The sequence below is a fragment of the Microtus oregoni genome, unplaced genomic scaffold (assembly GCF_018167655.1).
Source record: "Microtus oregoni isolate MIOR12 unplaced genomic scaffold, Mior012 000054F_ref0000373, whole genome shotgun sequence".
Lineage (NCBI taxonomy): Eukaryota > Metazoa > Chordata > Mammalia > Rodentia > Cricetidae > Microtus > Microtus oregoni.
In genome coordinates this window covers 10,436,861-10,461,843 of record NW_024543830.1, presented here as the reverse complement: position 1 = coordinate 10,461,843, position 24,983 = coordinate 10,436,861, and the positions used below count along the sequence as shown (strand labels likewise).

At 37.7% G+C, this 24,983-nt stretch overlaps 1 protein-coding gene across 4 annotated transcripts in view; it reads right to left on the bottom strand.

Moving 5' to 3' along the window:
* Window positions 1-24,983, bottom strand: part of Csde1 (cold shock domain containing E1) — a 39,273-nt gene that overhangs the window by 9,722 nt on the left and 4,568 nt on the right. The window contains exons 2-14 of one of the 4 annotated variants that reach the window (XM_041638006.1): window positions 19,742-20,147; window positions 15,173-15,266; window positions 11,598-11,738; window positions 9,091-9,289; window positions 7,977-8,086; window positions 7,492-7,584; window positions 6,783-6,880; window positions 4,543-4,624; window positions 4,092-4,220; window positions 3,865-3,990; window positions 3,042-3,254; window positions 1,027-1,167; window positions 776-940 (exon numbers count right to left, since the gene is read on the bottom strand). In XM_041638006.1, the coding sequence (XP_041493940.1) occupies window positions 776-940; window positions 1,027-1,167; window positions 3,042-3,254; window positions 3,865-3,990; window positions 4,092-4,220; window positions 4,543-4,624; window positions 6,783-6,880; window positions 7,492-7,584; window positions 7,977-8,086; window positions 9,091-9,289; window positions 11,598-11,729 (1,488 nt within the window). In that variant the 5' untranslated portion in view covers window positions 11,730-11,738; window positions 15,173-15,266; window positions 19,742-20,147. The remainder of the gene's footprint in view (window positions 1-775; window positions 941-1,026; window positions 1,168-3,041; window positions 3,255-3,864; window positions 3,991-4,091; window positions 4,221-4,542; window positions 4,625-6,782; window positions 6,881-7,491; window positions 7,585-7,976; window positions 8,087-9,090; window positions 9,290-11,597; window positions 11,739-15,172; window positions 15,267-19,741; window positions 20,148-24,983) is intronic. The other 3 variants (XM_041638005.1, XM_041638007.1, XM_041638008.1) reach the window with 3 other exon arrangements.

Genomic DNA, 24,983 nt, shown 5'->3' with positions numbered 1-24,983 from the left:
GTTCTCTTAAGAATTTGCTTTTGTATTTATGGGAGGAGGGAGGTTGTTGGGACTATAGAAAACTTTACACTCCATAAGAATCATTCTGGACAACTCTCAACATATTTGTGAAAGCAGAATTTAGACTTCTGTGTAATCAAGACACTTGTTAATAAATGAAAATGGGAATATAAACATATGAATATGATTATACACAGTTTGGAAAACTCTGATCAATGTAGAGGTAAAGGCTTTTGATGAGTGGTTCTTAAATGAAGCAGTTTTGCCTCCCACAGTTCATTTGGCAATTCATGGAGACATTGTATCTGGTATACTGGGAGGAAACTAGGACACTACTAAAACATCCCACCTGCAAAATGTTGATGCTGATGCTAAGAAATGTTAATATTACAGATATTTTAAAAACCAAGCTTGTCTGAATGCTCTAAATAGCTGAAAATTAACTCCTGATATTCTAGTCTCTACCTGACAAATGTCAGAATCCTAGGCCAGTACCATCATGGCTTGTGTATAGAGAATTTTAAAGAAGACAATCTAAACCGGGTGGTAGTGGACACACCTTTAATCCCAGAACTTGGGAGGCAGACTCCATGAGTTCGAGGCCAGCCTCAGCTACAAGAGCTAGTTCCAGCAAAGGCACAGAGAAACCCTGTCTCAAATGTCCCTCTTCCCCCTCTCCAAAAAGGGGACAATGTATTATTAGGTGGACTGCATTGAATTTGTTTGTAAGCAAAGATAAAAGACATACAAACCAACTGGATCACATAACACTTGCCTTATCTTTGCCTTTATTTGGGCTTGTGGTTTTAGGATTGGAGAAAGTGGCTTCTTTTTCTACAGTGCCCAGAAAACGATGATCTGAATGGGAATGGAACGAAACCGTGCCCTTGGGAAGTTTTTTGATCCTAATAGCATGATTTCTTTGGGCAGAGAGCATATCCTACAAATAAAAGAAAAACTAACTTTAAGATTACAAAAAAGACAGCAAAAAACCAACCCTAAACACCTTCCCCAACAACTACTCACAGGAACCACAGTAAATTCTACTTCATCTGCAATGTGGAGCTGATTTCCATCTAGAATCTCACTGAAGTGGAAGAACATACGAGCATCACGATCCACACACTTGATGAAACCAAAACCATCTCTCATGGCAGCAATCACACCCTGAAACCCAAATAACAATTTTACTGGTTATGCAGTTTGTCAAAAACAAAAGTTCAGAATCACCATCAAATTAATTTATTCCTTCAAAAAACCAATATGAATATTATATCAATTTGGGATTTTTTCATTTATATATAAACTAATTTCACATAGTATTTTTTTCTTTTTTCTTTTTTTTTTTTGTTTTTTTCGAGACAGGGTTTCTCTGTGGCTTTGGAGCCTGTCCTGGAACTAGCTCTGTAGACCAGGCTGGTCTCGAACTCACAGAGATCCGCCTACCTCTGCCTCCCGAGTGCTGTAGTATTTTTTTCTTAAAAATATTTTTTTATAAACCCCACATCAAATCTGGGTTACCTATCTACACACTGGAGCCTGACCAACCTTCAAAAAAATTTTTGACCCTAATAATTTTAAGAATTTCCAGGTGCCACTCTGTGGCAAATGTACATTATAAGATTATGAGATAACCATACACACATTTAATAAAAAGCCAAATGATAATGTAACATAAAAATTTCAAATATTTACTGATATACCTCATGAATTACAAAAGCAATCCTTTACTATTTTAAAATCTTGTATAAATTTAGACACAGAAAGAACTTAAGATGTAAAGAACAAAATGTATTGTTTTGTTTCTTCCTCATGTTTTCTTTCATCCTATATGAAAACAAAGGCTTTGTGGACTACTGTATCCACAGAACTTGGAATATGCAAGACACTCATGTTTACTAAAATAACATAGCTGTCAATTAATTGCACATTGATTATTTATGCAGAAATAGATAACTACCAGTTTTGAATATGATATGAAAGTTTTGATATTTAATCCTTTTCAAACTCCTAATGGTAACCAGGATATATACTTTGTAGCATAAAGCATAAAAGAGACTTCATCTGAGAAACTTGAATTTGGAAAGAGGGCTTAATGTTCATGTGTAGGACTCAGGTTTGATCCCAGGAATTTACACAGCAGTTTACAACCACCTGTAACTCTAATTCCAGGAAATCTGATGCCCTCTTCTGTCCTCTATATGTACCAGGCACTCACAGTACATACATACACACACATACATGCAAGCAAAACTCCCATACATATTAAACAAGTTAAAAAAAAAAAAGGCAAGGGCCAGAACTGTGAAGACATACATATTTAATCCCAGTACTAGGGAGGCAGAGGCAGGTAGATCTATATAAGTTCAAGGCCTACCTGGTCTTCAGGACTCTAGAGAAATCCTGTCTTAACAAACAAGGAACTTAAAAAACTATGTTTTTACTGACAACATTGAGACATGCTACTGATGTTATGATCCCAAACAATACTAATTACAAACTATATCTGAGAAAAGTCAGTCCACAGAATGTTATACTTGGGTAACATGTCAGGTACACCATTCCTAGACATATACTCATTAAAAAGAATATGCAAAACATTATCATAAGAGAAACAAGCTCTATTTAGCATTGTTTAACATAATGCTTACTAAACATCACAGAGGAAATCTTAAGAAAATACTTCTTGAAGTCTTATATTATATTAGCAATCATTCACATTTCCAATCTAAACTTAATTTATAAGCATTTCTAAGATAACTAAGAGTAAGAAAAATGCCCAGACCAATTCATGTACAGTTCTTAGCTACTTAATAAGGTAGTTATTAGCTCACACTTGTTCCTCTTAACGACTTACAGGAACTGGTTCTCTCCTTTCATCATATGCATACCGGGGCTTGAACGCAGGCTGTCACGCTTGGAAGCAAGCACCTTTATTCACTATATCATCAGCCTAAGAAGTTCCCAGCTAATAGTGTCAATCAAAATCCATCACTAAACCCTAAATGTTAGACAACAACCCAATAATACGAAACACTTACCATTTCTCTGGCTTCATTAGTGAACTGAAATGTATTTGATAGAACCTCTATGTTGGTTGCTCGTTCTAATTTGTCACGTCGGTCTGTTGAAATATTAAACCTAACATGGTCACCTTCCAGCAGGGTCACTTTGGATTTTGTGTCTTTGTCTCCAAAGGGAAGTTCTTTAGGAATCACAAAGTCAACTTTGATTCGTCCTGGCAATGGGTCATTCTGATGAGAAGGAAAAACGATTTTAGCTGGAGATTTCTCATCCTTTTTAGCTCTAAGTCAAACAAGAAGAACACATGGTAAATAGCTTGTAATATAGCACCCTGAAGGAAAAAAAATGTGCTGACAATATAAAGCCCAATAAGAAAGCTTCATGGTCTAAGGTCCCATAACAACCATAAAATTAAACACTGCAGTTAAGACTGTACTACGATACCATGGAATTTTTGGGTAAAACCTTTTTTAGCCTTTTATAGCCCACATTTGCCACCTCTCACTCTACTACCCAACAAATTAGCAAATGGTAAGAGGGGGAAATGGAGAAGCAAATGCAGTCCAGTATAGTAAGGACCTTTCTTAATCACTCAGAAAAAAAAACACACCCATCAGTATGTTTGTCTTTTCTTTCTGTAGCACTTGGGGACTCTGTGCATGATAAGACAGCCCTCTGTCATTGAGCGATAGATAGCCTTAGAATCTATTTAGGTTTTTACTTTTTTATACTTCCCTACACAAAATTTACCAGGCAGATTACAATTTTAGGGTAATACTAAATTACTATAAATATATAGTAAATACTATACTAGTGACTAGTCCAATAAAGACAACTCACCTGGTTTTTACTGGGTACTTTTGGGATAACTTTGGTTACAGTTCCTTCAAAATGTTCAATACTAATATCTTCGAAAATGACTGTTCCTTGAGGCAATAGTCTGACATCTGTTGCAACTTCTTTACCCTAAATCAAGAGGGTAGAATGGGCAGGGGTCACATAATTTTAAGCGCTTCCTAATTAATAGTAAAAGGCCCATGATAAAGTTAGTGAATGAATCATCTTACATTTCTGTCCTTGATTGTGAATTCCACATCATCTCCAGGCTGTAAGGTTTCTAGGTCACCTTTAAATTCACTATAGTGAAAGAATATCTCTTTTACCACATCACCTCTTTCAATAAAGCCAAACGCCTCCTAAAGCAAAAACCAGACCCCAAACAAAGAACATTAATTATCAATCAATATACAAATGCATGATAATAACTTAAAAAAAAGTAAACTTTATCATAAGATTATAGTATAGGCCAAACAGTATAACTTGGTAAAGTCTACCTTTACTAGGACTTAGAGAACTAGCAATCAAGGAGTTTATGAAATTCTAGTTTAAGTTAATGAGGAATAAATCTTAAACCAGAAGACAGGAACACCAAGTGGGTTCAGGTTTGTAGTACAAAGCTTAAAAGCAGTTCAAAAACAAAACAGCAAATCTAAAACTTTCAACTGTATTAACATTTACCTTCATGGCACAAACTACTCCTTGACAGCGAGCTTGTTTCTTTTTCAAAAGCATAATATTACGAGCACTTACAGCACCAGTGCTGGAGAAGAGAGAAATCAAAAAGGTTGTATTATTTGAGTTGGTTACAAACTAGTGAGTCTAAAAAAAAAAAAGAAACATTTTTCTAGGTTTTAAATTTTCTGTTATTATTAAAAACATACTTAAGGTTTATGATATCTGATGCTTCTATATGGAAAAGACTGCTCAAACTCTCCATCTTATCTAACTCAAAATTCATGGGATTTCTTTTCATGAATTTGTGAAGTATTTTTTAAACTTAGAAATACAACTTTTACTTGGGTATGTGATGTGCTACTCTACTTAGCAATCCTAACAGAAGAACTGAAACAAAGACAAACTTGAATACCATCAAAGGTGAAAAACTCTAGTTTTATAGCCAGGTAAGCATGACAAGTCACACAGTAAGGTATTGGTCGTAAGAATAAAAGGTCTATTATCAGTAAGTGATAAATTTAGTAACTATTCCTTTATCTTTTTTGTTTGTTTTTGAGACAGGGTTTCTCCACGGAGCCCTCCCTGGCTGTCCTGGAACTGACTATGTACACCAGGCTGGCCTCAAAGAGATCATCCTGTCTCTGTCTCCTGAGTGCTGGGATTAAAGGCACGTACCACCATCTTATTCCTGCCCTCCAAGAGACAGATTTTGCCATATTTTGAAAATGATATTCACCCTATTAGAGAACTGAAAACACGCCGGCCAGTGGTGGCACATGCCTTTAATCCCAGCACTCGGGAGGCAGAGGCAGGCAGATCTCTGTTAGTACGAGGCCAACCTGGCCTACAAGAGCTAGTTTCAGGACACGCTCCAAAGCTACAGAGAAACCCTGTCGCGGAAAAACCAAAAAGAACTGAAAACATTTAAAATACCCCATATGGCTACACTGCCCAAATCTCTGAACAAAACAATAGCAATATAAACTCAAGTTAATTTCAAAGATAGTATAAATTGTTTAAGACACAATAGTATCGCTGGGGGTCAATGTCGTAATAGAAGAGCAACTATCTAAATTGAGACAAGTAACTGAAGTAATGTTCTTTTGAGGATTAAGTGAAGGGGCTGGAGAAATTGCTCAGAAGTTAAAAGTGCTTGCTGCTTCTTTTTAGAGGACATGGGATTAATACCTAGCACCCATGTGGGGCATGAGGACATGGATGTGGCTCACAACCACCTGTAAATTCCAGTTCCAGGAGTTGCCCTCTTCTAGCTTGCTGAGGCACCGTATGCATGCATGCAGTACATACACATTAAATAAATATCAGACATGGTGGTGCTCATCTTTAATCTTAGCACTCAGGAAACAGAGGCAGGAGGATATGAGTTTGAGGCCAGTCTAGTCTACATAGTGAGTTTCACAAGAGACAAAAGACCCATTCTCAAATAAGTACTAGGCAAAAAAAAAAAAAAAAAAAATTATTTAGTACAAGTCTTTGACAGAGATAAATTATTAAAGATAAAATAAAATTTTCAGTGGCCCTTCTGAAACTCTCCCATGCCATATCCATTCTCTGGTGTTGTACTTCATATTTAATTAAGATGCTTCGTCTAAAATTAATAATAGAAACCAACAACCCAGTTTCCATTTTTAGCATTCTAACAACTATGATCCATATAGTGTTCAATTACTCCTTAGTCTACCATCTGCCTCTTAAACCAGATCAGAAAGAAATAGTATCTAGATTCTGACCCCATGTAATTTGACATTCATATCCAAATCCCTGGCTCATCTTTATCTTCCATTCTCACTAAAGTCACTACAAGTCTAGAGCATCCAGGAGCCTACTATCTCTAGCATTTACACAACCCTAATAATCTACTTCCTCCAGTTCTTTCAAGGATCATGAAGCTTATCTCACATTCCTATAATCCAACCAACAAAGCTAAGTCAAACTTCTAGCCATTTTCCCCAATTGTCATGATATATCTCTGATCACAGTTTTCCTCATTTCTTATCTGACTTTTCAGTGTTCTTTCAAAACTAATCTTAAGTATTGGCCGATCTTCAAAAATCTTCACTGAGTAGGTAGTTCCCTGAAAATGACAATGTTTTGAGCCAGAAGGTAGCTTTTAATCCCAGCGCTCTATGGGACTATGAGGAGGGCACAGATACCTGGCTCTCACTTCAAATTTAATGTAAACAAAAGTCATTTAGGTTAGGAAAACATTGAAGAGCACTTACTGTTTATTGTTATCAATTACAAAGTTAATTTTATCTCCAGTTTCCAGCTGAACATTCCCTTCCACGTCTTCAGAGGTGTAAGTCAGATAAAACACTTCCTGTGAATTAACAAGCTATTATTATTATCCCAGCAGGATGCATGTTCACTGTACAATGTGCTTTACTTAAATACTTCTTACACTGGCATTTTAAAGCCAAAATTCTTAAAATTATATGCAGTATGACAAGTTGTCTTATTCATAAACACACTTCCCCCTCCATGGTGCTGATGACTTCTGAGTCCACAGCTAAGCAGCAATCCAAGTTCAAAAAGCTTACACACGTGGAAGCATTTGCCCAGAGACTGTAGTTACATTTCAAAAAAACCAATTTTTACATAAGGCATTCCAAATAAAAAAAAACTGGAGTTAGTGCTTAAAAGGAACCAGTATAAACCCCCACGCCCCACAACCCACCAAAAAGTGATTTAAAGGAGCATTTTACCTTAATGTTCTAACTAAGGTCACACTTGGGCAAGCTAACACACTTGGAAGTCCTATGGATTTTTTTCTTTAAAAATAATTTTATTATGCTGCACTTGAAACCTCTTAAAACCAACTTTAAAAATGATTTTAGCAACTAGCTTACGTTTTCTACTTTGAATTTTAAAGTACGCTTATAGATCACATGATGGATCAGGCAAAGGTTTAAGAAAAATACACAAGTTTACCCCATTACGTTCGTAGCATACACTCCCTGTTGGACTCTGACCCGGGGCAGCTGGAGATTTACTCTCTAAGTTGTGAGGAACAGCGCACACAACCTACCAGTCAAAAAAAAAAAAATTTCCATTGCTAATCATTTCAGGAGCAGCACTGCAATATAAAATGAGTTCTAATATCCTCTATACTATACACAGGGATGCATTTTAATATGATCCACAAGAGGATGTCATGCTGCCAAGTTTCAAACTTACAGTATACAAATTAACTGTAAGTAAAGACGTAGGGTTATGTATAAAACCCAAATGAGTCTTGACCATGTTTTTATTTCAGGTCAAGAAACGCCTGTGCTTCTGATCTAATTTTAAATTATCTTTATATACTAGAGCTCTCTTCGTGCAAACTGAGGAGGCAGGGGACAATCTTCCTTTCTAATGTGAAAAATATGCAAATATGGGGCCCGAACGAAACACAAACTATCAAAGTCACTAACTTGTCCATTCATTCGTTCTTCAGGATGTATTTCTGGTTTTATCTTCACCAATTTAATAGCAATAGGTTTCCCAGTCCGCCGGTCAGATGATACTTCAAATTCAACATCATCTAAAATAAAGAATGTGTTATGTTTGTTGGACTAATGCTTGAAAAATGGCATTCTGCTGCTGAATTCTACTTTCAAGTATTTGAGCTGCCTTAGACCATTGGTTCTCAAAGGGTGGTTCCTAGGCCAGAAGCATCAACATTACCTGGGCGCTTAGGAGACATGTAAATTCTTGAGCCTCACTTCAGACCTAGGCAAAGACAAACTCTGGGGATCAAGTACAGCAATATGTATTTTAGCCAGCCTTCCAAGTGACTGATACACCCAAGCATTTCAGAGTCACTGCCTTAGACTGAGAGAATCAGTCCTAGTTTCCATGGCATTTGGACACATTACAAATGAGATAATACAAGATTACAGTATTTGGAAACTTATTTTAACTTCTCTATACTTGGCTGCCTTATCTATAAAATAAGAATAATTTCTAACACACAAGACCGATTAGAGGATTAAACAAAATAATGCAAAATAGCACGAATCTCCAGTACCCAGTACACCAAATCTTTATGTTAGTCATTGTTTAAAGATTTTCAAAGATTTTTTTTTATGTGTATGAGAGTTCTGCCTGCATGTACACATGCAGACTATTGAATTTTGTGTCTGGTGCCCACAGAGGCCAGAAGAAAGCATCAGATCCCCTGGAACTGGAATATGAGCTGAGGTGTGGGTGCTAGAAACTAAATGAAGGTCCTATGTAAGAGCAGAAAGTAGTCATAACTGCTATAGCCTTTCCAGCCTGAATTTTTTTTTTGAAACAGAAACCATGTAACTTCATCCCTTTAAATCTTCCAAGTATCTACAGTAAAAAAAAAAAATATTCAATTATCTTTTTACCAGTAAAGTCTTTCAGATCTCAAAAAGACACCACCACAATAAAAATTAGGATATACGTTTCAGTAAGCACAACTAAAATATTCCATCTTCTATGGCTTATAACACACTGGAAAGCTGCCTCAGGAACTAGCATACATGCAATAGTGCGTTAAAAGATGAACTAACAGGTTACCTCCTACTTTTAAATCCTGGAGGTTGCCATTATATTGTGAGCAGTGGAAGAAAAGTCTGGCTTGCCGTTCTGAACACTGAATAAATCCGTAAGAGGTCAACAGTTTCTCAATGACCCCAGTTTCGCGCAGTGCTGCAGAAGTACCATTGGGGTACCCATTGTGTCCATTGTTGTGGAGAAGGTTTGGATCAAAGCTCATCTGTTTTAAAAAGAAAAAAACACAAACAAAACAAACAAACCACTCAATATATATAGATCTGTCCATAATATCCATAGCATTCTAAATCTTATTAAATGATTTTTCTTTGTAATGGAAAGGTAAAAAAAAAAATGAAAAGATTTCTTTTAAAAAAGTTAGCTTATAGACTTTTACTACCAAAATACTTAGTTAACATTTCAGAAGAAACTTTAAGTAATTGCTGTCACTTATGAAAGAATTCTCACTTATTAAAAAAAAAAAAACAATTCCTGAAGCTTAATACTAAGGTAAAGCAACGATATTAACTTTAATATTAACTTTCAATTTCTGAAACAATTATAGAACAAAAGTAATCAACATAAAAAAAACTAAAATTTATTAATACCTATGTTTATATTAAAGTAGGTATCTTCACACTAGTAAGCCATGCAGGTTGAATTCATAGTTAGTAGAGATTAACACAATAAAATAAACTTTCTATTCTATGCTTAATTCAAACTAAAACAAAAAAAGGGGGGGGGGGACAATGCATGCTCAAGTCCATGAAAAAAAATAATTGAAAAAATTGAATCAAAAACTCTAATAAAAAAAATCCCGAGTCAGGCAGTGGTGGCGCACGCCGTTAATCCCAGCACTTGGGAGGCAGAGGCAGGTGGATCTCTGTGAGTTCGAGACCAGCCTGGTCTACAAGAGCTAGTTCCAGGACAGGCTCCAAAACCACAGAGAAACCCTGTCTCGAAAAAAGCAAAAAAAAAAAAAAAAATCCCGGGGGCTGGAGAGATAGCTCAGTGGTTAAGAGCATTGCCTGCTCTTCCAAAGGTCCTGAGTTCAATTCCTGGCAACCACATGGTGGCTCACAACCATCTGTAATGAGGTCTGGTGCCCTCTTCTGGCCTGCAGGCATACACACAGACAGAATATTGTATAATAAATAAATAAATAAATAAATATTAAAAAAAAATCCCCAGCCAAGAGTTGTCTGACAATGTTAATTCCTAAGCACTCAAGACCTTTTCCCTACTAAGAAACCAAGTAGTACTCAGATCCTAACAACATTTCTAAATAATGTCATCTGTTTCTATAATCAGGTCTATGATCTGACAAAGCAAAAGAAACAGTCTTCAGTGAAAAACTGAGCAACTACAATACAGTGGAATCAGTTTAGGTCAAATACCTTGGGTATTTCATAAATCATAAAAGTAAATTATAAATTTAAAAGAAGCATAAAAATGGAAAAAAGAATCTAGTAAAGGCTAGCTGAGTAATTTAGCACAGAAGCATTATCTCCAAGTCTTTACATTTGGTTTTAGAAAAGTCCCTTTCACAAGCATTTTCACTTACATGAAAACATTGAACAATTATTAAAAGGCTTTATCTTCAAATTAGCAAAATTCTTTTTTATTTTATGTGTACGATGAGCATTTTGCCTGCAGTATATATCTATGAACCACACACTGCCTACTGTTCATGACGAGCACTGGTCCCCTGGAAACAGACAATGGGGGTACTAGGAATCAAATCTCGGTACTCAGAACAGCCAGCACTCTTAACCACTGAGCCGTCACTCCAGCACCAAAGACCAAAATTCTTGCAAGATAAACAGTTAAACTGGGTCTTGCTGGCGCATGCCTTTAATCCCAGCACTCAGGAGGCAGACACAGGTGATCTAAGTTCCAGGCCACCCTGGTCTACAGAGTTCTAGGACAGATAGGGCTACACAGAAATTCTGTTTCAAACTCAAAACAAACACACAAACACACACACACACACACACACACACACACACACACACACGATAAACAGTTAATATGTGGTACTCAAAATACGCAAATCAAAGCGCACCTGTTAGTAATTAAGTTCTATTTTCTTTACACAAGCCATTGTTCTGCAGTGTATCAACTCAATTTTCACGAAAGTCCATAAAAGTAATATACTATGCCCACTTTACCAAGGAGGAAACAGAATCACTTGCCAAAAATCCTCTGGTAGATGACTCAAACCATGGGCTTTAAGTTCTCTCCAAAAGCCACTTGGCAATTCAATTAAAGCACAAGAATCATATTAAGTGAAGATAGGTTCTGAAATCCTCCACTTCCAACAAGTTCTAAGCAAGCAATATGAATGTTTCAGACTCAGACTTTCTTTGAGCAGCAGCCTAAACTACTAAAGTTACCTTTGAAATTCAAAGTGAACGAAATGATTAGAAAGTTATATTGAGTCTGTAGGCATTTCAACAAGACCACGCAGCCCTCATAAGCCATGCTTAACATGATGCACGACAAACTGCATCACTCCTTTCCTGACTTACAGATCTCTGGTAAGTGGGGTTCCGCTTTTGTTTTTTTGTCCCAGATGAGGTAGAAGACAAGGGTAAAGAAAGTGAAGGAGGGGTTGCAGGAGTAGGTTGAGGATCTGATGACAAGGTAAATACGTTCTCCATAACAAACAGCTGTGGCAACATAGCATAATGTTAACAAGTATGATCCGTACAAAAAGGTCAAACTGAAAAGTATTCTCAGATACATTAAACAATTATCATCCTATGCTCTATATAGTTTTGAAAATGTCATAAGACTCTAGTGGTAGCCAGGCAGTGGAGGTCCCATGCCTTTAATCCTAGTGCTTCTTCTTTAATCAGAAGAAGGTGGATCTGCGAGCTCAATGTCAACCTGGCCTACAGAGAGAGGTCTACAGAGCGAGCTCCAAGACAGCTAGAGATACACCAAAAACCCTGTGTTGAAAAAAAAATTCAATGGGAAATAGAATAAAAATGCTGCAATTACATTTCTGCCTGAGATAAAAATTAGTTCCTGTAAGTTCTCTGTATTTACAGATCAGCCCCCATTAAGCTGATGTAGCAGTTAAATTTCACAGACAACTCAAATGTTCTGAAAATTAAACTACAACTCACTAGGCTGACAGTGAAGTCCTTATTTCTTTATTCATTTGCTCTCAGCACACTACAGTTTAAATATACCCAACTGAATGACCCTACAACATTAGGTTATCCAGCCAACTCCACAGCAGAGGCACTTTCTGCAGAAACTTATGTGGAAGGTAAGTACAAGCACATGGGAGTTGACATTTCTATTCCCAGTACTAGCTATTCAACCTCATTATGAAAGAAATGACTACTTAATGAGATCTAATGAGTATGTCAGGCTTATATTATCTGCAAAAAAACATACCACATATGTAATATCCCTGTGATATCAATTCATAATAGGATGAAGTTTAAACCAAAACAAAAAAGCCAAGCATGGTGGTTCATGTGTATACCTAACATTTGACAGCATAAAGCAGGAAGACTGAGTTGAAGGCCAGCATGAGCTACAATGAAATCCTGTTTGACAAAAGAAGATAAAATAGCACAAACAAAAACAATCCTCCAAAACAGTGGTTTTCAAGCTGTGGGTCACAACCCTTGGGAGAGGGGGTCACCTAAAACCATTAGTTATGAAATATCAATGAAAATAATTTTATGGTTGTGGTCACCACAACACGAGGAACTGTATTAAAGGATTGCAGAAGAGAACCAGTGCTGCCAAACAAAGCAAATACTTAAACCAAGCATGGTAATACATGATTTCAATCCCAGCACCTAGTAAAGACTTGTTACCAAAAAATTTAGAAACAAAGAATCAAGAAATACTGCCCACAAAACAAATGAGTATACAAACCATACTTATCTGTGAAGATAACAGAAATCTGCATAAACAGTAACCTATTTTCATAACATTTCTCATGTTTATTATATGTACTCTTCCAAGACAATCACAGTATAATAACACAATCCATAAATAAACTTTCATAGGCTTCTTACTGACATATAATCAAATTAATTTGAGGACCATTATTCTAGGCTACCGACTTAGATCATGAACTACAAAGTCCTATTTCTTTATATTTAGATCTTAATCTTACCACGTGGTCCTTAGAAAGACTTACTTAGTAGCAAGATATTGGGATCCAGGCTATACTGCTCTTTGATCTTCTCTCTAAATCTCCACTGACCTGTGCTCTTTTCTGTAGCCTTCAACCACTTTAGAGACTGTTTAATCCCTCGTAGGAAAACATATACTCAACTTTATTTAGTTTTTGATGTTTTAAACCAGTCTCATAATATAGTTCTAGTGGGCCTTGTACTACGTAGCATAGGCTAGACTTGAAATAGCAGTCTTTCTGCCTTTTTTTGAGTGCTGAAAATACAATTTTGGAAATGTTTTAATTTTTTTCAAAGAACTCCTAATAATTTGAGTAAATTATATACTTTAATGTAAATACACTTATTTCTTCACCAACATTGCCAAAACCCTATTCCCAGCACTTGGAAGGAGACAGGAGGATCTGTGAGTTCAAAGACAATCTGGTCCACATAGCTAGCTTGGAGAGGGAAGAGGGATGAAGTAAACAGAATGGAATATTCAATATAAAAACCCACAAAAGCCAACACTTATGTAATGCAAAGTGCTCAGAAAGAATGAAAAAAAAAATAAAAAGGGGGATGACATCACAATTTCTAAATTTGAAATCAATTTTTAAAAATTCAAAAGGCCTTTGATTTTTGTATTTGCAAAGTTTTATACTCACTGAGGGAAATATGCAGTTAATTTCATAGAAATATTAAAGAATTTATATAAATCTGTAGAATTAAATTACCAGAACATGACTTTGAGAACTATGACTTTTTGTTCAACTAAATCCCTGGAGTCTAAACAGTGGATGCCCAAAGTGTAGATACTCACTTGTTTGAACTATTAAAAGGTTCTACAACAAATGAACAAATCAATGAATTAATTTTGAAGACTTTGAGAAAATTTGAGCTTTGTCAAAGATTAAAATACCTCTGACAGAGACACTTAAGGAAATGTTCGACATCCTTAGTCATCAGAGAAATGCAAATCAAAACAACTATGAGATTCCATCTTACACCTGTAAGAATGGCCAAGATTACCCCTTTGGATGTCAGTGTGGCGATTTCTCAGAAAATTAGGAAACAACCTTCCTCAAGACCCAGTAATACCACTTTTGGGTATATATCCAAAGGATGCTCAATCGTGCCACAAGGACAAGTGCTCAACTATGTTCATAGCAGCTTTGTTTGTCATAGCCAGAACCTGGAAACAACCTAGATGCCCCTCGACCAAAGAATGGATAAGGAAAATGTGGTACATTTACACAATGGAGTACTACACGGCAGAAAAAAATAACAGCTTGAATTTTTCAGGAAAATGGATGGAGCTAGAAAACTTTATTTTGAATGAGGTAACCCAGACACAGAAAAACAATTATCACATGTACTCACTCATAGGTGGTTTTAAAACAAAGCAAAGAAGCCAGCCTACAAAGCACAATCCCAGAGAGCTTGCGGACACTAAGAGAGACTTACATAGATCTAATCTACATAGGAAGTAGAAAGTAGAAAAAGACATGCTCTCCTGAGTAAATTGGGAGCATTGAAGGGGGGAGGGGAGAGAGGCAGGGAGGGGAGTAGAGAAAAATGTAGAGCTCAATAAATATCAATAAAAAAAACCCTCTGACAGTCATACTATGGTGACTCATGACATTAATCCCAGCACCTGGGAAGCAGAGGCAGTCAGACAGCTGAATTTGAGATCCGCCTGGTCCACAAGTTCCAGGACAGCAAGGTTACACAGAGAAATTCTGCCTCAAAAATAAATAAAACCCTCTGATAGAGCTAACACATTCATATACTTTCATGGTAGTAAACTGGTGTAAGCTTTTTGATACCCACTTTGGTAGCATTTATCAAAATGGGGAGACAGGGTTGGGTTACAGTCTTATCATACACAGGCTCTGACACAAGTTCAATAATGGTCATGCATCAGAAAAGATATGTAAATCAGGTGTAGTGGCACAGACCTTTAATCTCAGCACTAAGAAGCAAAGGTAGATGATTTATGAGTTGGAGATCAGCTGGGTCTACACAGCAAAGTTCCAGGTCAGTCAGGAACACCTGCAGTAGGAAGAAAGGGAGGGAGGCAGGAAGAAGGGAGGGAGGATGGATGGATGGACAGAGCTAGGTGTGATGATACATGACTGCAATCTTAGCACTTGGGAGATGAATGCAGGTATTTAAGGCCATCCTCAGCTACATAGTCAGTTTGTGATTAGTCTGAGCTATATGACACATTGAACAAAAATTTTATGCTGTTAAAAAAAATTATACTGGGACTGGAAAGCTGTTCCAGTGGTTAAGAGTGCTTGTTGTTCTTGTTGAGGGCTCAGGTTCAATTTACAGCACCCACATATTAGCTCACAACCATCTATAACTCTAGTTCCAGGGAATCTGAAATCCTCATCTGACTTTCTCAGACACCAGGCACACATGGTACACAGACACACATATATATGCAGGCAAACCTCTTGCACATGAAATAAAGATGCCACAGATGAAAAGAGCCTAAAAACTAGCAAAAATGAAAACAAAATCCAAATCTGACTCCATGGCTCATACTTTTTAAACATTTTTATTTTTGCATGAGTGTCTTACTGCATGTATATGTGTACCATTTGAGTGGCTAGTATCCGAGGGAGTCGCAAGGACTTTTAGGATTTTCTAAAACTGGAGTTCAGTTCCTAGCATCCACACTACAGCTCACAATTATCTGTTAACTCCAGTTCCAGGGGATCTAACATCCACACACAGACATATATATGCAGGCAAAACACCAATATATAAACTTTCTCAACAAACCACATCAGGGAAATTTGTTTTTTCCTTTTAGTTCCTCTAGAATGCATTTATACCAAAACCAACCAACCAACCAACCACAACAACAGCAACACACCAAGCAAAAACCCTGTAACCACTATATGCCTGTAATCAAGAACTTGGGAAGGAGAGGCAATCAGCTTAAGGTCATCCTCACTAGTTGGAGACCAGCCTAGGCTACTTGAGACCGTCTTAAAACAACAAAACCAACCAAAACATTAATACCTTTTTAAAAATTATTTTTAAAAAATCTATTTGTGTCTGTATGGATATGCCATACATGTTTGCACTAGGTCACCATGAGTCGACCACCTAAAGTGGATGTTAGGGAGGAAAGTGTCCTCTGAAGCAGCTATAAACAGTCTTAACCTCTAAGCATCGTTTCATCACCCTTCAGTGCCCTTTGCTGATGAGCCTGTTCAATTTACAGAGGTAAAGCTTAAATTTAAAGTTTGTACTCTTTTATTGTTCTTAATTCATGACCATCTCAGGATGTTGGGACAATTCAAAGGGCTGCTTCACATAAAAAGTTTAGATTAAAGATTTTGCTAGCATAATTGCTCATTATTAGGCGTCTTTAAGAAAAACAGGGCATAATAGAATCTGAAACACATACCTGGTTACCTTCCTAAAAAATCAGACTGTTAAATTTCATAGAAGTTGTTATCAGAACTCCATTTCCCATATAACTAATATGATATCAGTTTTCAAATGTCCTTGCTGATGCCTTATCTTTTATCCACTGCTTTCTTTGTTTTCACTAGTAATGAAGAATAAGCCACGTGTTGTGCTGACTTTGAAAACTGTGCCTTTAGTTTCAGGTCACAGTCTCCACTTATTTTATTGTGTCATGCCCCTAGCAGTTAACAAGTTATTCTGTCACCATCTCAGCCATTAAAAGCTTCAATTTTCTCTTGATATTACTGCTATTGTCTTGTTTTTTTGTTTTGTTTTTTTGAGACAGGGTTTCTCTACGTAACAATCCTGGCTGTTCTGGAACTCACTTTGTAGACCAGGCTGGCCTCGAATTCACTGAGATCCATCTGCATCTGCCTCCCAAGTGTTGGAATTAAAAGCGTGCGCCACCACAGCCCAGCGCTGCTATTATCTTGAATATGAAAATTATCTTAAAAAACAAACAAAACAGGATTTTCTATATTTGTTTTTCTTTTATCTTTAGACTGCTTTAATCAAATGATTCAAACTAATTCATGTGCATTTTCACTTGCCCCTCAAATCTCTTCCCAAGCCTTTTGTTTCTTGCTATCTATTTACTCATATTCTTTTTTTTGTTTACTCATATTCTTAAAAAAAATTATTATGGTATACATGTTCTGCTAGCATTTGATATACATACATACACACACATGCTAGAAGAGGGTACCAGATCTCATTATAGATGGTTGTGAGCCACCATGTGGTTGCTGGGAATTGAACTCAGGACCTTGGAGCCATCTCTCCATCCCCTGTATTTACTCATATTTATATACGTACTACTCTTTATAAATTAAGTCCCAGGACAGCCAGGGCTACACAGAGAAACATTGTCTGAAAAAACCAAACAAACCAAACCACAACAAAAACATCCACTAGGCGTCCCAAAGATAAATCAAGTCTGTAAATGAAGAGTTAAACCCATTGCTTCATTGTATGCTAACCTAAATAACAATTCCCAAGGGGTGCTATTACATTACCCAATATTTCCTTAAACACACTTCATCTAAGCATTTTACAAGTATACAATCAGGACATGCTTTATAGCAAATATCTACCTGAGTTTTATCTTGTTTGCAAATGTGTGCATGTAGCTCAATTTTTAGTTAATGGGGGCTACATAAGGTATATTTCTCTATGTACTGAAAATGTTCATGTAGCAATATTCAGAATACAAAGATTAGATCAAGCTGTAGCAAATGAAAATTTTAATCTACATCTACCTGTCTCTGTAATTCAGATCAGTGAAATAAAATGGGAAAATAAGAAAAAAAAAGTCTTTCATAAATTACCCTGCGTCATTAAGATACAGTCTTGCTGCTACCCATATTGTCCTCAATTTTGGGGATCAGTTCTTCCTTAGCCTGCCAAGAAACTGAACCTACTCACTCTTCCTTTAGCTTGTAAGAAGCTTCAGTTTGTGATAGCCCAACAGAACAAACAATAGCCTAAACTTACTCTTTAAAATCAGACGAGGAAGAAAAAGACAGAAGACATGCTAGAACAAATACTTTAAAGTTGGTCATGAAGATAAATTTATCACTAAGAGTAGTCATCAATTAAGTAATACAGAGCCCGGCCGGTGGTGGCGCACACCTTTAATCCCAGCACTCGGGAGGCAGAAGCAGGTCATCTATGTGAGTTTGAGGCCAGCCTGGTCTACAAGAGCTAGTTCCAGGACAGGCTCCAAAGCTACAAAGAAACCCTGTCTCCAAAAACAAACAAACAAAAAAAAAAAAAAGGTAATACAGGAGCCAGGGTGGTGTGTCATGCCTTAAATCCCAGCACTTAGGAGGCAGAAGTAGATGGAGCTCTGAGTTAGAGGCCAGTCTGGTCTACAGAGCAAGTTTTAGGACAGCCAGGACTACACAGAGAAACCCTGTCTTGGGGGAAAGAAAAATAAAGAAAAGAAACATATCTGTGGTGGTGGTGGTGGCAGCTAAGAGCACTTACTTGCTGCTCTTGCTAAAGACGTAGGAACTCAAGTTCCAGGGAATCCAACGTCTCTTCTGGCCTCTGAAGAATCTTGTAAGCACATAGTGCATAAATATACACTCAGACACCAACAGACAGACAGACACATACACACAATAAAAAGAAACTGCTCAACAATAGGCCTGTGTGCTTCTTGAAATAAGACAAATTATTTCCATTCAACTTCATTTGCAACATTTTTTCCTCTGTGCTCCTTCCTATGTGGCTGTGCTGCTTTTCTTTAATGATTTCGTCACAGTATTTCTCCTTTACCACTTATAAACTAATGGTCCCTTCTCAATTCCAAGACTTTGCATTTAGAAACTCTAGAAACTAAGAACTCTGTTCTCCCTAGATTTATCTTCACACTGAACCTGTTACAAGACTCACTGACCATTAGAACCCTACTGTCTGCCTGTTTCTCCATCTATACACCAGCCTGTCTTAAATATCTATTTGCTCTCAGCAGATGTTCTCATCTTCAAGTTATCTCTCAAATGAATCTAAAGGAATCAAGCTATCTTACCTTTGAAAAGCAAAATTCATTAAAGCTGTTAATAGTCATCCAATAGCTCCCATTCATATAGAACAGAGTCAATATACTATACTGTACCTTTCACAACCTGGATCCAAAAAGCTTCTCTGTCCAGTTACTCTATGACACCCCGCAAAACTGTACTCTCTAGTCTGTATGTAACTAGACTGCTCAATACAGTCTTGTGCTCACAATCTGAGAACTGTTACTTCTGTACTCTAGCAGAAGAATCCTTTCTCTTGACAAAGTGCTTTGTTCACATACCCCTCTCTGTGAACTGCCCCTTATAATCTCAACACTTAGTACCTTTTCTTTTAGTCTACATTCAACAGTGATATTTTGCAATAAAATGCTTAAATTCAAGTCCGTGAACACTTTATTCACTACCATACTCCAGCATGAGCAATTCATAACAATACACTAAGTATGTAAACCATCCATGAACCACCATGTCGAGCTTTTATATTCTTAACCAATGAAAATACAAACCTACCTCGCAGTGATAATCAAATATTGCACTTTCAGTAGTATTTGCTGACTTTTCTTTTGCAGCACAAGTTCCAAAGGTTGAAAGTTGCTAGATTTTTTTTTCAAAAAAAAAAAAAAAAAAAAAAAGAGCGAGAGGAAATGATCTATCAAGCTAATAAAGAATACAACTGCTGCTGCACCGGGCAATCTCACAGTACAGCACTGAAGAAAACAAAGACTACTAGCAGCGTTGGGAAGTGCTCTTTCAAAGCTGTTGAGTAGGCACAAACTTCTTGTTTCAGATCAAGTGTTGTGTCTTCAACTTGTGTACTCTTCTTTGGTGTTGCTGGTTGTTCCGGGTCTGTTCTTTGCCTGATCTGAACTTGAAGCAGCAGTTTCAGGTGGTAAAGTCTGTTCCGTTACACTTCATACTGGAGACAGAAACAAAGACAAAGTACAGCTAGTAGAGAACCGGGGAAGACGGCTGGCGGCTTAGAATCACTGTCCCATGATGCAGGTAATTTGGAGAGCTCAAGTGAGGACTGCCTCCATCCTCTGCCAAGACTCCAAATTATTCCAAAGTCCTGCTAACTCCCACCCTGACCACCTGCAAATTACACAACAGAGTATTCAGTTAGGACAAGCATCTTACAGAAACCCAGCAGTATGTTAGGTTTTAGGAAAAGATAACATAACTCACCATTGGAGTTTACACTGGAGATAACTAGAGCACAGGACACAAAATTTAGCTGCTAAGCTGGGTGCTGCATGCCACATACTATCCTAGAAATCACACTCCTTTCACCACTGTAGGAACAGCAAAGCAGCATGCTGAGTACAGACTAAGATAGGGAATCTGAACAGAATCTGGAAAGCTAAAATAAACAACTAAGTATCCTATGCATAAACATGATCTAAAAAAAGTCTAAATAGCCACGAAACTCTAAGTTCTTGGAAATCAGAAACATTGCGGTATTATATGACTTCTCTTCAAGAACCTTATTAGCCGGGCAGTGGTGGCACCTGCCTTTAATCTCAGCACTCGGAAGGCAGAGGCAGATGGATCTCTGTGAGTTAGAGACCAGCCTGGTCTACAAGAGCTAGTTCCAGGACAGGCTCCAAAACTACAGAGAAACTTTGTCTCCCCCCGCCCTCCAGAGAGAGAGAGAGAGAGAGAGAGAGAGAGAGAGAGAGAATTTTATTATAGTGTGTGTAAGGTGTATGAGTGGCCATCATGCAGGTGTAGACATCAGATGTTTTTTGGGGGTAGTCAATTCTTCCACCTTAGGTTTTCGTTTAACCCAGTACCTTTATCCACTATGCCATCTGGTTGGTCATCATGAGATCTTTTATTTTTATATTTATTTATTTTTGATTTTTCGAGACAGATTTCTCTGGAGCCCTGACTATTCTGGAACTCAATCTGTAGATGAGGCTGGCTGAGAACTCACAGAGATCCACCTGTCTCTGTCTCCTGAGTGCTGGGATTAACGGCATGCGCCACCACCGTGGCTTAAAATAATACTTTCATTTGAAAACTACCACAAGAAAGAATGGTGCCAGGATGGTGCTGGTAACAGTTTATTTGGTGCTCAAGTTTGATAACCTGAGTCCAATCCCTGGGCCCCAACGAAGGAGAATGGAGCCAGGCAGTAGTGATACATGCTTTTAATCCTAGAACTTGGAAGGCAGAGGCAGGCGAATCTCTGAGTTCCAGGCCAGCCTGGTCTACAGAGCAAGTTCCAGGACAGTCAGAGCAACAGAGAAACACTAGTTCGACACCTCCCCTCCAAAAAAGAAAAGTGACAGTCTCCAAAGCTACAGAGAAACCCTGTCTCGAAAAACCAAAAAAAAAAAAAAAAAAAGAAAGAAAGAAAAGTGATGGAACAAAAAACCCCCAAAGTTGTTTTCTGATCTCCATACCTATACCTTGGCACAGTCATAATCAACATACACTAATTAAGAAAAGAATGACTATAAGGTAACCTGGATGTGGTGGGACATGCCAGGACTATACAGAGACCCTGTCTCATACAAACAAACAAAAGTTAATACTACATTTATTTGCTGGAGGGGGTTGTCATTGTGTGGGGAGAATGTGTGTATGTGCGCACGCACACGTGCATGTGTGCGTGCAGTATAGGTCAGACAACCAGAAGCCAGCTTTCCTCCCAACATGTGGGTTATATGATCAAACTCAGGTTAGGTTTAGCAGCAGGTGCCCCTTAACCCCCCCAAACATGATCTCCCGAGTTTCACCTTTTGCTCTGAGAAAGGATGAAGTCTGGCCTGAAGCCCACTATGTAGCACTAGATGGCCATTATTTTCCTGCTTTTACCCCCACATGCTAGGTTTATATAGTCATAGACTATGTTTCGTTTTCTAGCTGCCCAGACCTGAATAATCACAGAAAATACATTAATTCAAATACTACTTGGCCTATTAGCTCAGGCTTCTTATTAACTAACTCTCATATCTTAAATTAACCCATTTCTATTAATTTGTGCATGACCATGAGGCTGTGGCCTAAGGTTCCGGTGTTTGTCTCCTAGGACAGCTACATGGTGTTTTCCTAACTCAGCCCACTCTCTCTCTCTACAACTCTGGATCTCCTGCCTGGCTGTACCCTGCCAAGCCACTGGCCAAAACAGCTTCACTCATCAACCAACAAAAGCAACACATACACAGAAGGATATCCCACATCATCTGCCAACACCTATCTATGCCTTTCATTCCTTTTTTCTCCCAGTGGTACTGGGGATTGACTGAATCCTTTAGGCACATTAGTCATTCTACCACTGAGCTTTGTCTCAGCTCCATTCATTGCCTCTTAGCCTTAATCTCCCCTAAAACAAAAGAATCGAGGGCCACCTTCAATCTTTTTGGTACCAAATCATTTCTGAAGCTTATGTCAATGTTTATGCATCCTGTTCTTCTAATTATACTTCAAATTTCTTTCTGAGAGGCACTTAACCCACTGCTGCTTAACTACAGCAGCAATTTAAATAAAAAGATAGCTAACCCACAACAGACAAAATGACCTCAAAATTCAAGTAAAAATAGTTCTAACAATATTAGGCCTGAATTATGCAATCAAAAATTATCTCATCTTCAAAAGAAAAGCAAATTTGGCATACAGATTTATCTTAACACCTTATAATTATTTATAGAGCCAGATGGTTGTAGCGCACACCTTTAATCCCAGCACTCAGGAGGCAAAGGAAGACAGATCTCTGTGGGTTCAAGGCCAGCTTGGTCTACAGAGTGAGTTCCAGGACAAGGCTCCAAAGCTACATAGAGAAACTCTGTCTTGAAAAACCAAAAAGATTATTTATATATTATAGAACCCCAACACTGAAAATTAGGAATACTTTTGATGAAGGCAATGAGACAGTCACCAGCAGTTGTTAAGAGGATCCATGTTCTATTTATTCCCAGCATACACACAGTGGCTCACAATGACCTATAACTTACAACTTCAGTTCCAGGGAATTACACTCTTCCAGTCAGAGGATCCATGTTCTATTTATTCCCAGCATACACACAGTGGCTCACAATGACCTATAACTTACAACTTCAGTTCCAGGGAATTACACTCTCTCTTAGACTCTATGAGCAAGAGGCACACATATGGTATAGAGACATACATTCAAACAAAGCATCCATACATACACACACACACACACACGTTTTTTTTGAGACAGGGTTTCCTGGAACTCACTCTGTAGACCAGGCTGGCCTCAAACTCAGAGATCCACCTGGCTCTGCCTCCCAGGTGGTGGAATTAAAAAAAGGTGTCACCACTGCCTAGCCTCATAAAACAATTTTTCAAATTTAAAAACTACAGCAGGGGTTGGGGATACCTAGTTATGATTGTCAGCAACTAAAACTCCAAAGCAAAAACGAACAAACTTCAACAAAATCACTTTTTTTACTGGAAAAAAAGAAAAACAATTAAAGGTAATGGCACACAGATTTAAGCTCAGCACTTAGGAGGCAGCGGCAGATGAAATCTGAGTTTAAAGAGAGCCTCGTCTATAGATCAAGTTCTAGGGCAGTCAGGTATACAGAGAAACCCTGTCTCAAAAACAATGTCTTTAAATTTGAACTAAATTAACTCAATCTAGGGTGATAAATCATGTCAATAATTAATAATGAAAGGCTCCTACAATCTACACCCCAGAAGCACTGCAGAGCTCATCTTGAATAAGACCAGGTGGTATATATTAAGCACAAACTTACAAGAATTGAGTAGATAAAATAGTATCTTCTTGTTTATAATATTTATGGGCAACAGAATTAAGTCTGAAGAACTCATAGTTTATTGGTCAAGCATTATATAAAATTAGCTAGCTACTACAAATAATATCATTCATCAGTGATGTTGATGCCGTTAATTCTCTGAAAACAAATTCATCTCCCTTTATTCCTCCAAAGCTAGACATTTAAGAGCAGGACTCAAATGAAGAGTCTATTTGTTGATAAATAATCAACTCTTTCCCCCATTGTTCCACAGGAAAACAGTAAGTAGCACTATTTATCGATATTATACAATGTTATTTTAAGAGTTAACTTTTTTTGGTTTTTCGAGACAGGGTTTCACTGTAGTAGAACTAGCTCTTGTAGACCAGGCTGGCCTTGAACTCACAGAGATCCGCTTGCCTCTGCCTCCCAAGTGCTGGGATTAAAGGCGTGTGCCACCACTGCTTGGCTAAAACTTTCTGAATGACACCTGCCTTAAAATAATCAACACCTGTCCTATTATTTCCCGCAGCTGTATTATCTCAAAGGTTTAGCAGAAATTAATATAGGCTGAAGGATTTTTTTTTTTTGTAAGACAGGGTTTCTCTGCTCTTGTAGACCAGGCTGGCCTCAAATTCACAGAGATCCGCCTACCTACCTCTGCCTCCTGAGTGCTGGGATTAAAGGCCTGCGCCACCACTTCCCGGCAAGGCTGAAGGAATTTACCTATATGATAATAAATCCATCTAAAATAAACATATCAAAAGATTTTTTTTTGGCGACAAGAATATTATGTAGTCTTTGCTAGCCTGGAATTCACTAGGTAAAGGAAGCTAGAACTCAGAGATCTGCCTCCCTCTGCCTCACAAGTGATGGGATTAAAAGACTGTGCCACTGCGCCCACTCAGTTTATAATTTTGACAAATTACTGAGTATATGACAGTATATACTTGGGGAAAATGAAAATAAAAGACTAAACCAGTGTGTAGAGCATCTCCTAACCCACTTCCTGAAGGAAGTATCTT